Source organism: Aspergillus oryzae, chromosome 2 (genome assembly GCF_000184455.2).
Source record: "Aspergillus oryzae RIB40 DNA, chromosome 2".
NCBI lineage: Eukaryota > Fungi > Ascomycota > Eurotiomycetes > Eurotiales > Aspergillaceae > Aspergillus > Aspergillus oryzae.
In genome coordinates, this window is record NC_036436.1 from 3,661,512 (window position 1) to 3,673,897 (window position 12,386).

Below are 12,386 nucleotides of genomic sequence, written 5' to 3' on the forward strand. Positions count from 1 at the left end.
CCCTCGTCCACCCACCAAGGTCCGCCAGCCACGTTAATTTTAGAGACGATCGACGTCCACGCAATCACTATCATGCGATTGATGTAAGTCTGATGTTTATTTTTCAGCAAAGTCTGGTGTGGCTCTGCAGTTCTTCGAGTTTAGGCAGACAGAATTCACAAGGTACGTACTCGTTGATACTTCGGAGTCCACGAAGAGTCGAGATAAAATAAGAAACATTTTTTGCCATACTAATTCAATGCCAAGACTTTTTAGTTGCGGCATCTGTGGCTGGAGTGCCCCACTTGCCGTCTGTGGCGTCACGCAACGGGCAACGGCAAGAAGTTAATTCTTTGTACCGTACATGCATTAATCATTGTGCGTTTATGCGTGATGGAAATAGTTTTGGAGATAGTTAGATGGTGAGATCGATGCTCACGCTCAGCACGCAATGGCCAAGACATACCGTACATGGTCGTGGTAGAAGCAACGTCAAAGCCAACGTCAGCATGTCTTGATATTCCTCCGACATGCTCGAGTTTAGTATCCGACCGTTAAAGACCCGAAGGGTTTGCATATTGCTGACTGTACCAGCTGTACACATGACCTTCGAATTTTTGATATCGCTGAGAAGCTATCGGCTAGTTGTGCTTCCTTACAGTGGTCGGAAGGTCTACCATGTAATTTGAATGTCGCATTCCAAGTATACGTAAGTCGCGATCAATGTTCGGGTTTAACCGTATGCAACTTGCATATCACTTGGACCCTGAAAGGGTCTTTTCGGAAGGAAGCCTAAGGTTGTGACAGGTTCTATCCAGCTCGGGCTTTCTGATCTACCTGGTCACTGGAGATCCGCAGGATCTCTATTCACACATTCTGTCTAATTATAGCTCTGGGAATATCGACTAACTTTCTCAAGTAATCAATTATGCAGGGAAAATATGCACAATACACAGAACACCATAAACCATGCAGGACATACGTAATAAGACTGGCGGTCATGAACCTCGTTCAATATAACAAACGTCCTCAAAGCGAACTAGAGAGGATGTAAAAAGGCGGTTACGTAGCCAGATCCTCCACTCGAATCAGTCCGCAGCCCATACCAGCACTGGCCCACCCTGCGCATGCCTGATTTGGATTCCAGGAGAGTGCGGTAACATGCGTTCCCTCTTCATAGATCGTGATCATCATAACCCCGTTCACCATCTTGCGATCCCCCATCATGTTCCGTAGTAGGCTAATGCTCTCAGCACGGTAGCCATCGTGAAACCTACTGATACCTGGATCGCTTGCGTCGTCACCCCGCGCCCACTCGTGGGTAAACCAGGTCTGTTGCCATTGCTTTTCTTTGACGTGCAACAATCGCCGTAAGGGATTCGTCGCGACGACCGCACCGCTAGTGCACCCGTACATGACGCTGGGATGCCAGACGCTGCATGGGGCCAGCGAAGAAACTGTGCTGGGAAATCTAGCTACTGCCGTCGTAGTATAGAATCGTCGCACGGCTAGAAGTCGGGCGAAGTCGTTCTCGTCGCTGGAGAGAAATGAGTGTAGCAAAGGAGAGTACGTTAAGTAAGGCGATCCCACTCGCATGCGGTTAGACTCCACCGTGTCTGTTTGGGGATCTAAAACCGACCATAGCCGTGTCTCTCCGTCCATGGACGTAGTCGTTATTAGATGAGCATTTGTTGGATAAGCCGACGCTAGATTAAGAACGTATGTGGAATGGATTGGTTGGTAAAAATACGGGAAAGGGTTGGATGGAGTGTTCTGCGAAGGCACAATGCTCCAAATAGCGACGAACCCGTTGGCACAACCAACAGCGATATCGCTCGGAGAGAGCCATGTTAAACATGTACACAGAGTCGATGGTGGCTTAGCTTCAAAGACTGGGGACTGCACCGCGTCTATCGGAACGTTAGTATGAGGTAGGAGCCCTGCTATCACTTACACGAAAACTTACAGTATTCAGTCTTGTTCGGGTCGCGGCTAAGCTTGACATCAAGGACCCTCACATATCCATCTCCCCATATACCAGCAAGAAGCCCGACAGATTTCAAGACGTCATCATCATCCTCTTCCCGAGGGTCTCGACGTACTGGACACCAGGCCATTCGTCTTAGATCACCCCAATTAGTGCAAAGGGCCAGTCGTAGTTTTGGTTTGAAGTTCATATCAATGTGCTTTGTAAGTGACTCCTCCCTCTCAGCCTTGAACATCCAGAGCTGCAAGGCACATGGATACGGAGGAGAAGGCCTAAATGCTCGAGCACCACGGTCCTTGAACGGGTCCGGATACTTTTCTTTCTCTCCTTTTGATATCGGCGTAGACACGGCCAGATACTGTGTGAGGCCGGGTTGATTTGGAGCCCATGCCATACACTGAACCTTCTGCCCTAGATTGATAATCCATCCTTCGCGGGTCTTTCGAGTTCGACCGGTAGAGTCTTCCTGTGCAAAAGCCTTACCTTTTGACTTGCCACCAGTGCCCGGCTTTGCTTTCGCTTTCGCCTTAGTCTCTCCAAAAGCTTCTCCAAAATTGAAAGACTCATGATGTCCTAATGTGAACACTTTCTGATCATCAACAGGCCCAATCAGCACTGTATGCTTCTTCTCCTTAGCCTGCGGAATGAACTTCTGATAAACTTCTTTCTCAGTAATGGCTTCCAGACGCTGACGCTTCCTAAACCTCTCTCCCACATCCCCATCATAATACCAATCCCACCCGCGCGTCCTCTCCCTCTTCATATCCTCCGGCTCAACTCCAAAAGTCGGCCCAAAGCCACAATCCGGCACATCCGGCGCCTCATTCAGCGAAGCACGACTCGGAAACCCAGAATCAACACCCCGATACCACCGCTCCCGCGCATAAACAATAGACAAGAGATCCTTCTCATCAGTCCCAAACGTAATCGTCATATGGAGCATCTTCCCCATATGCTCCATCGAGCTATGAGTACCCCGCGAATGCATCTCATCCTTCGACAGCATAGCAAGGTCATTACCGAGCCGTTTCTTCTGGTGTCTCGGTCGAGAGACAACAGTCTTTTGGGCACCGCGACCGCGGTCAGAGGTATATTCTTCCTCGTCGGCTTCTTCGCCGTCATTTTCCCCAGCTACGTCCTCTTCGGACCCCTCCTCATCGTCTTCCTCTTCTTCTTGCTCGTCATTGGCTTGGAATTCCTCGTCGGAGGACTCGTCGCTGGCTTGTTCTTTTCTTCCCTTGGGTACCTTGGACCCGTTGTCTGACTCGTCGCTTACCCCTGCTGCCTCGAAGGGGTCATTCGTATACTTTGTCTTACCGCCTGTGAGGCGGGTGGATCTGCGTGCGCGTGACATTTGTTCACTGATTCACCTCACGCGAATGAAGAGGGATAAATAAATAATGGATCTCAAACAGCCTCGATCTCGGATATTCAAACGAAAGGGTCATGTCCGAATCGAACAAACAACCACAACCAACTTCACAGTCCCACTAGCTCAAGCTGTCAATATTCTCCGAGCCTTCCATGAGAATAAAGTCTAATTCATTCCATTGTAAGAGGCGAGAAAGACATCCGTTCATACTCCGTTGAAGTTTGCGGGAGTTCTTGGCAGATATGGAAAGGGTAATTTTACATTTCTTACGTCTGTTACGCACTTGGAACGAGGAAAATATTACCGTTCCGCGTTTTAGGTCAACTTTGTATGAATGTTTTACTATATCAGAACTGGGGGCTTTTTTGGGTGATTGCTAATTGTTAATGTTCGTGACTACGATGTACATAGGGATGTTTATGCTTTTGGTTGGTGTGTGAGAGTTTTATGAATCTAGAGGATTGGAAAACACTCCTGCTGCTAAATATCATAGGGATGGAATCAGCTTTGGACCCCACCTCCTCAGTGGGCCGCTATCAGTTTGAATCGGCGCCCGTCAAACGTCATTTCATAGAACTATAATCTCACAGCATTTCTTTGGTCTAAGGTATTATAAATTGGACCGGGGCTAGCTTATTTATATTATATTGTTCTCCTGCTCCCTCGTCCTTCCCAAGCCCACAGAAGAGACACCGTAGACCCCGCCATACGTAAACCATGTCTCAATCCCACTCGGGTATCCTCCATGAATATGTACACAAACCCATCCAGTATTCAGCCCAGACGAAACCGAACGCACTAACAAAAGACACAGGCCCCGAGATTAACGGCCTTCGAATTTAACCCTGGCCCCAAAAAGCAACACAGCCTCCTCTTTGTCGGCGGCCTCACCGACGGCCTCTTAACCGTCCCCTACGTCTCCGCACTCGCAAAAGCCTTCGAATCCACCGAATGGACCGTCTTCAATGTACTTCTCTCCTCCTCTTACCTCGGCTGGGGCGTTGAAAGTCTCGATAAAGACGTCACCGAGCTCGTGCAGTGTGTGAACTTCGTCCGGGGCCTGAAACCCCAGGGCAAGGTCGTTCTCATGGGCCATTCAACCGGTAGCCAGGACGTCCTGCATTATCTGCACTCGCCGAATCCGCTTCCCGGACAGGAGAATTCTCGGCCGGTGTTGGATGGGGCTATCATGCAGGCTCCCGTGTCGGATCGGGAGCATATCTTGCATTTGGCGCACTCGAATCAGGAGGTTCGCGGGGCGTATGAGCAGTTGGTGAATTTCGCGAGAATGCAAGCGCCACAGTCGCTGCTGCCGCTGAATCTTACCGCGGTGGTCGGATGGCCGGATAATACAGGGATTAGCTGTCGGAGATTTTTGAGTCTCGCGAGCCCAGAGAGTCCAGAGAAGCCTGCGGAGGATGATTTGTTTAGCTCCGATCTGAAGGACCAGAGGTTGAAGGAGACGTTTGGAGCTATTGCGAAGCGGGGCTTGGTGAAGGGGAGGTTGGCGGCGTTATATTCTGGGAATGATGAGTATGCCCTGCCATCGGTGGACAAAGAGGCACTTCTGCGGAGGTGGAAGGAGGCGACGAATGCCGGTGGGGTAGAGAAATGGAGTGAATATAGCGGTGTCATTCCGGGGGCCACGCACAATGTGAAGGATGAGGGTCAGGACTGGTTAGTTGAGCGCGTCCTTCAGTATCTGAACAGTGTGTAGTGTGCTGCAGTGTACATGATCAGGGCACCATGAATGATCAAACCATACATAAGAAGATGGAATCAAGCATTTTGGACATTTAGTGTACATGAAAGAAAGGTCTTAGGGCGACCAACACATCAACAAGAAAGATCAAGAAAGCTTTGCCGCAAGAGAGAAGGAAACGCAGGGTATACTAGTATATCGAAGACCACCGAGCGGCCCCTGAACAAAGACCCCAAATAACAGAGGCCAAAGAAACCATTCAGACCTTCAACCACAAGGTAAACACACCCTTCAAGTATTCCACGATCTCAGAACCACCCAGCTTACTCTCTCCGTACAACCGATCAACGAAGGTGATCGGGCACTCCTGAACCTTGTAGCCCATGGCCTTGGCCCGCACCATCATCTCCATCTGGAAACTGTACCCCTTGCTCTGGGTGCTATGGATGACCTTCTCCAACACACTCTTCTTGTACAAGCGGAAGCTGCCCGTCAAATCGCTCACACCGGGCATGAGCATGACATCGGCGATGAGGTTGGCCGTCCGCGACGTAAACTTCCGAAATAGATCCCAACCGTACACACCGCCCTTGATGTTGTCGCGATTGGCATACCGCGTGCCCGTGACAATGTCGGCTTCCGTTTCTTTCTGAATGCGGATCATCTCCGGGATGAATTTGGGGTGATGGCTGAAGTCGGCGTCCATAATGATAACAAAGTTGCCCGTGGCGTATTGAAGACCGTGAACGTAGGCGGTTCCAAGGCCGAGCTTGCCTTCACGGGGCTTCAGGTTGATATGTTCGGGGCCCCAGAGCTCCTGGAGCTGTTTGGCGACTTCCAGGGTGCCGTCGGGGGAGCCATCGTCGACGATGACAACTTCCCAGTCCAGGTTGCTATCGGTTGATCGTGGTTAGCCTGTAATCAGCGCAGATGATGGAGCATCGGAGAGAGATTCTCGAAAAATAGACGGGGATACTAAAGCTCACTTTTCACGGAAGGTGCGCTCCAATAACCAGCAGATAATAGGGAGGTTCTTCCGCTCGTTGTAGGTTGGGAGAATGACCGTGTACTTGTTCTTTGCGGCGCCCATCTTGATTTTTGCGAGGGGAGAGATTCGAAGGAGAATGCGCGAAGATACGTTGCAACAGAGACTCCGTTCGCAATTGACTATTCGGTGTAGTCGTAAGCTGCGTAGGTGCAGTGAGTGATGCTCCTGAGCGATGGGTTTGCTTGGCGGCGACCGCGGGAGATCCGCGTTCAGGAACCCGTGGCCTTTCCCCGGCCTGGTGGCATTTCCATAACGACTCCGTGGCAATACAAGCGTGGTCTAAATATCTATTCCCCAGAGTGGTCAATTTCATGGAGGTATGATGATACAATATATAAGCAGCAAGAGGGTTCTACGATCTAGAAATACGAAAGTCTAGCCCTTCTTTGTAGCACCTAAGGATATATACAAGACCCTGGGGCGTAAAACTTAATTGCGCTCGGGTCTACATCGTAACTAGAAGCCTAACTATCATAATGGGCCAGATGACATTTCCGAATGCGTTTAATTTCTGAGCTCGTTCCATTTAATCGATCATATAGTAACTTTCCCAACTCCACCCGACCATAAGGGATATCGCCACGAACCACACCACTCGTCCAAGCTTGTGGCCTTTCTCAAAAGCCCTTCGGGGGTTTCCCTTCGTTCCCGAGTTGATTGTAGGGTCGATCATACCGGTGCTCCATCTCTTCGTTATGCTTTTTTACATCGTTGGGAACATCTGACTTCACGTTGCCTTCAGAGTCAACATTGGGGGAATGGCGTCCGTCAGTAATCGTTGGTTTTGCGTTGTTGGAGGATGACATTCGAATGGGTCTACCTTCTGAATCTTCCTTATCTCGATCTTCTTGGGAAGTGGAAGAAGATCGAGGCTGAGAGCTTGAAGATGCTGTCGAGCCCTTGCTGACATCTGGGGCAGATGGCCCTACATAGGTGTGGTCAGAATTTGTCGGTTGCGTAGCTCGACGTCACAAGTCACGTACCTGGATGTTCAATGTCCCGGGTTGGGGTATTCCGAGAATTATTCGGCTGTTGAGCTTCAGTCTCCCCTTCTCCGCCATAGGAACTATGAGCGTAAGTCCGCCATGACATAGGAGACACCTTCTGGGAACGGTAGAGTGAAGGGATCGACGAATTGGCTACCCTCAGTATGGAGCGAGAGCGCAAGACTGGATTCATGTTGTGTCAAAATTTGGGTAATCAATGTGGATGGATTAAGCGGGAGGAGACGTTCACGAGATTATGTCGACTTGAAATATCAAGTACCAAGAATGTACACAGTAAATAGGAGAAAATCGTTAATTCTCCTTGGTGGCACTGGTTGGACGTTGAAGAGTACTTAATGGTATTGATCGTCGGTAATGTAACCGGTGACGTCTTCACACGGTCATACCCTGCAGGATCAAAACCATTGGATGTCAACGATATTTTCTCCAGTGCTTGACTAGTAGATTAGTAAGTGAACCAAGGACAAGGGAATCGGAAACCGAAGATCAGATTGTGATCATTTGATGATCAAGAAATTATATTTCGCCTATTCTGTCATGAAACCGGAACGGATTCGACGATGGAACCGTCAAGTCATACTGCCACAAACAAAACCATGACCATCGGCATGCACAGTTAACTCGAGATGCGAGCAGTTAAATATAGAAAATAGTCCAAAATAAGAAACACACAAAAGTTTGTTGGCCCAAAAGATAACGATGGACTGAGATTGGCCACCTGCACCGACCCAAGAACGCCATGAAGCTGCGCCGAAATAAAGCACGAAATATGCTGGACAAGACACTGGAGACAATGGCGTCAAAGCACATCATGGAAGACAACAAAAATGACACGAGACAGGTCGCAAGGGGAACCGAAAGCGTATGATGCATGCCATAAACTCTGTAAACAATGCGAGAATTCCAGCACAGCCAACATCCTGAGCTGACCGCAGAAGAGAACCAATCATTCGTATGCACATGAAAGATAATGGACCGTTTCCACCGTTGGTAACGCCGACGCTTTAGCTCCACGAGGCAGTACCAACCGATACTCCTCGGGTTTTATAGTAGATACCCTCTCTAATGAGATGCTAATCCGTCAATGCGACACAATAGCACACATGCTCATACTGTGCGGTCGCCGTGTAAGTTTGTGTCGCGCTCGCAGAGTATTTGAGCGTTGTCGTCGGTGTCGGCTCCAACTCCTTGATTTGAAGCGTCTGCTGGGAAATGGGGCTCACAGAGCCATTATCCAGCACTTGCATCTGCTGGCAATAGGGCGACTGGGCCTCTGGGTAATCTCTCTTCTCATCCATTTTGATCCGAAGAGGGTAATTCGAGACCGAGGAGCTCAAAGAATCGGTGGACTGTGAAGACGGCAGATGTGTCGAAGTGGAGCTGTATTGAGCATCCTTGGTGGACTGATTGAGATACAGGAAAAACTCCATCACGGTGCTGTTCCACCAGCAAAACCAAGGTTTGTCCCCCGCCTGCGCCGTATGCAAGCGACGGAATGCGCCTGCCATGACATCATCCTCACTGATGGCACGTTTTGAAACTGCACTGGATGAAAAGGTATCCTGGGGGACAATAACCAATTTATCAAACAAGGAAAAGAATGTTAGGGCAGGGCCGAGGCTGAGGTCGCTGGAATCCATCATTAGGCTAAGTGACTGCGTAGGATCAGAAAAGTATGGTGCTTGAGCGCCATAAGTGAAAGATGAAGAGATCGGCTCATTGGAGAAGGTGATGTTACGCGATGATTCTGTCCCGGTCACAGACACAGGTATTTTCCCCGACTTCATGCAACTCCACGATGGGTTGTAATCTTGATCGACAATACAGAATTTCGATGAATTCTTCGGGTCCGCAGGAATCCAGTAATTCCCGGTAGGCGCAGCGGGTAGATTTGTAGGAATCGTAGATATGGGGGTGGCGTCCATCCGGGGGGTCTCTGTTTTGGTGACAATCTTCGGACCTTTTGGGTGCTGGTTTTCCTCATTCGCTGCCTTTTTTGCTCCTAAAACACCTCCGATGACACCTCCAATACATGCTCCCACGAGCATCACGACACCGACCAAAACAAGGGTCCAGACCGGTAACCCACAGCATGCCTTCTTTTTACCTTTGGTCTTCAACTTCTCCTCAAATGCCATGACACCGGTTACTGGTGCTGCTTCCCGCTCTTCATCATTATCTCGTCGATTCGCCATATTTTCCGCAACCAACGTTCTTGACGATACTTCCGAAACTGGTGGCGGGGGATGCTCATTGGGACTGTGAGAATTATCGTGTAGAGTGACGCCTGCGTCAGGAGTAGGATCAAAAGTCCCCTCAACCTTGGGAATAACTGGATCGGGATACCGCGAGTAAGGTGGCAGCTGTTCTGTATGGCCATCGGGCCCAATCAGGTCCCCCACATCATCATCGGCACGATTGGGTGGCCGTTGATATGCCTGGGGGTGTCCGGGAAAGCCTACTGGTGGAATCATAGTATTGTCCATCTCTTCTTCCGGCACCACATTCTGTGGGTACATCGCATAGGGATGCTGAGGTGCATTGGCATCGCCCAACGGTCGATCCATTGGCCGTACCGTAGACGTGGTCGCGATGCTGGGTGAACGGCTGACCCCGACCTGTGGATACATCGCATACGGATGGCTCGGGCCTGTAGCCCCAGTGTAAGGACTCAGGGCCCGGGGAGGCATGGAAAATCGTGATGAAGTGCTCTGACTGCGCTGTGCTATGGAAGGGGCGGTATTAGTGGACGCTGTAGAATTGCGGTTGGTGAAGTCGACCCCCTTTGGGGGTAGACTGGACCGATTTGGTGATTCATCGAATGAAACCCGGGCATCATCACCAAATGGATTCTCTGTTACCCCGAGATCATTTGGCGTTGTGTTGTACGCTTTTTGTTGTTGAGGCAAAGACGAACGGAGGGTATTGGATGATGCGATCGATGAAACGGATGGACTTCGAGGAGTGAGGGTGGCTTGTTCGGAATCGATTTGCTCTAGTGAATATTCATCGGAGAAGATGTTAGGGTTGGAGGAGTGACCGGACATAGAGCGCTGATGCATTGAGTCGGCGTCTTGTGTTAGATTATATTGTTGAGACGGGGATTGAGAGGATCGCGAGAGAGAGCGAGAATGGTCGGATGAGAAACGCCCCGGCATGGCGTTGCACAGCCCTGGCGGGCTTCCTGGCTTGATAGGTCAGTCCGTCAAAAGGAGTGAATCAGTCACCGAAGACGACTGAGTAGGCCAACGGACTGGATGGGTTGATACGAGGAGCGGTGAAAAAGGCAGGGGCCTCCAGGGACTAAAAGAATGATGGAATAGGGTGGATTCGAAATTAAGGATAAATATGTGAGACGGAGGGCGCACAGAGAGCGGAGGGAGGCCAAGGGGGGGAAGGTAGGATGGGAAAGAAAGAGGGGGGAAGTAGGCGATGATCACGTCGAGATGGTACTTCAATAGTGGTTGGGCGGTGGTATGTTTGAACTGGAGCGTAGGATTGGGGAAAGAGAGGAGAAAGAGAGGTTGTGAGAGGATGAGAGAGAGGGAGAGTTGGACGCCTGGGAGCCTGAACCCCCAGAGGGACTAGCGGGAAATCGGGGGGAAAGTGAACCAAAAAGTGGTGACTTTTCACTAAGTGTTTGGGGGGAGGCGACAGTGCCTTGATTGACTACTTTTTCCGATCGTGCCCATGGTTGGCAGAACTTTTTCGTCCTAGCTTCGGTCACTCTCCTTCATTTCTTTTCCCCAAAGTGTTTTCCTTTTTCTTTCTTTTTTCCTGTAATTTTCTTATTGCTCCCTGATTAGATTTGTTCCAGTCTCAGTTGTTTCTTTCTACCTCAATTAACCGTTCATATTATGTTCCTAATTAAAGGTTCGGGTTATGGTTGCTCAGCCTCGCCACAATGACACTAACAGTCTTTAGATCCGCACCCCATCAATAGCAGTATATTCTTAGTCGATTTAAACACACAAAAGAAAATCATAAAAATAAAAAAGACACCGAAAATGAAATCATGAGTTCACTCCCTCGCTTCCATGAAACAATCTGATACCGGATGATCCTCGACTACATTGATTGGCGCCGTGAGGCCACACCACGCGAATGGCTCTGGGCTGAAACAGTAGAACGACCTATCACTGGCCGAGATTCGCCCGGAAGCCCCTCCGCTTGGGTCGGATACCTGTGCCACTCCCGTTGGTTCTAACTACTATTTGATTTACCTACCCAGTCATGAAAATTTCAAAGTTTCACCCGTCAATTCGAATTGTAGTGACATTTTACCCTAGTTTTTAATACCTAGGTGATATAAGGTTCGGACAACTTCCACCTGTACCAGTGAAAACAGCATAAAATCCTGGTGACCACCGACAGGTTCCCAATCCAGAAAACATGCCCCCCCGCTTAGCACTAAAAGAAGGGATCATGGAACGGTTGGTGGACCTTCTCCCAAAAACCCTGCAGTGCCTGGACCGGAAAACTCTATCTGGCCGAATGCGGCAGAACTCAACGATGATCAGCGTGATGAGGATTCCTCGCCCGCGTCATAGCATTTTTACCACGGTATCTTATCCTCTTCCGTCAGAGACGTTGGATTATGACAGAGGCAACGGAGAAAAAAGCGGATTATCTCAGAGGGTTAAAGGACGAAAAGGCTGATCGGCTTGCTCAAATACCCTCTGAGTCAATCTGTACCAAAACTTAGGCAGATATCTGTAACGTACCGGTACACACATAACAACATCTGCTATTCGGTACCGACCATGGTCCTGGTTTGGTTCTCCAGACAGACCGCCTGCGTTCGACTTGACTGGGACCAGGTCCTAAAGGATCAATAAAATCACAATCCGTTTCGATTTAAAAAAAAAAAAAAAAGAAAGAAAAAAAAAAAAAAAGACGCAGTGGGTAACGAATGATAAGCATTCAATATGTTAAGCATATCCTGTAAGAGAACTAATTCATCCTGTCAATTCCACTGATGTATGGGTCTCCCTCAATGATCATTCCACCAACGATTCAACCCCGGCAAGAACGTCCCCAGCAGGCACCCGATGAAGTCCTGAGGTGTAACAGAGGCAATATTACATGTATTGTCTGAGACAGAGAAATTGCTACGTGCATCCACCCCCACTATATTGTACCATCTTCTGGTCAGATTTTGAATGCTAGTAGTATATGCCCGCGCGCCATATGTAGGAAGCGTTTTGCGGTATCAATGAGACGGTAAATTCTCATCGGCGAGAGCAGTCTTGACTCTTCAGTGTGGCAGAACCGGTGTCTGTGACAAGATT

At 49.3% G+C, this 12,386-nt stretch overlaps 4 protein-coding genes across 4 annotated transcripts; all 4 read right to left on the minus strand.

Annotated features, from left to right (window-relative positions):
• Positions 1–1,041: 1,041 nt before the first annotated feature.
• AO090003000588 (transcription factor TFIIIC subunit TFC6) lies at positions 1,042–3,320 on the minus strand (the record flags this gene model as incomplete). Its single annotated transcript, XM_023234951.1, has 3 exons — positions 1,042–1,919; positions 1,946–2,377; positions 2,450–3,320. The coding sequence occupies 3 exons, from the start codon at positions 3,318–3,320 to the stop codon at positions 1,042–1,044; spliced, it is 2,181 nt and encodes a 726-aa protein (XP_023090018.1).
• A 1,979-nt stretch (positions 3,321–5,299) lies between these two features.
• On the minus strand, positions 5,300–6,130 carry AO090003000589 (dolichyl-phosphate beta-D-mannosyltransferase; the record flags this gene model as incomplete). Its single annotated transcript, XM_001819703.3, has 2 exons — positions 5,300–5,933; positions 6,027–6,130. 2 exons carry the CDS (start codon positions 6,128–6,130, stop codon positions 5,300–5,302), a joined length of 738 nt encoding a protein of 245 aa, XP_001819755.1.
• Positions 6,131–6,517: 387 nt separating this feature from the next.
• Positions 6,518–7,267, minus strand: AO090003000590 (uncharacterized protein; the record flags this gene model as incomplete). Its single annotated transcript, XM_023234952.1, has 3 exons — positions 6,518–6,533; positions 6,764–7,013; positions 7,072–7,267. 3 exons carry the CDS (start codon positions 7,265–7,267, stop codon positions 6,518–6,520), a joined length of 462 nt encoding a protein of 153 aa, XP_023090019.1.
• A 901-nt stretch (positions 7,268–8,168) lies between these two features.
• AO090003000591 (uncharacterized protein) lies at positions 8,169–10,157 on the minus strand (the record flags this gene model as incomplete). Its single annotated transcript, XM_001819705.3, has 1 exon — positions 8,169–10,157. The coding sequence occupies one exon, from the start codon at positions 10,155–10,157 to the stop codon at positions 8,169–8,171; it is 1,989 nt and encodes a 662-aa protein (XP_001819757.3).
• Between the last annotated feature and the right edge of the window lie 2,229 nt (positions 10,158–12,386).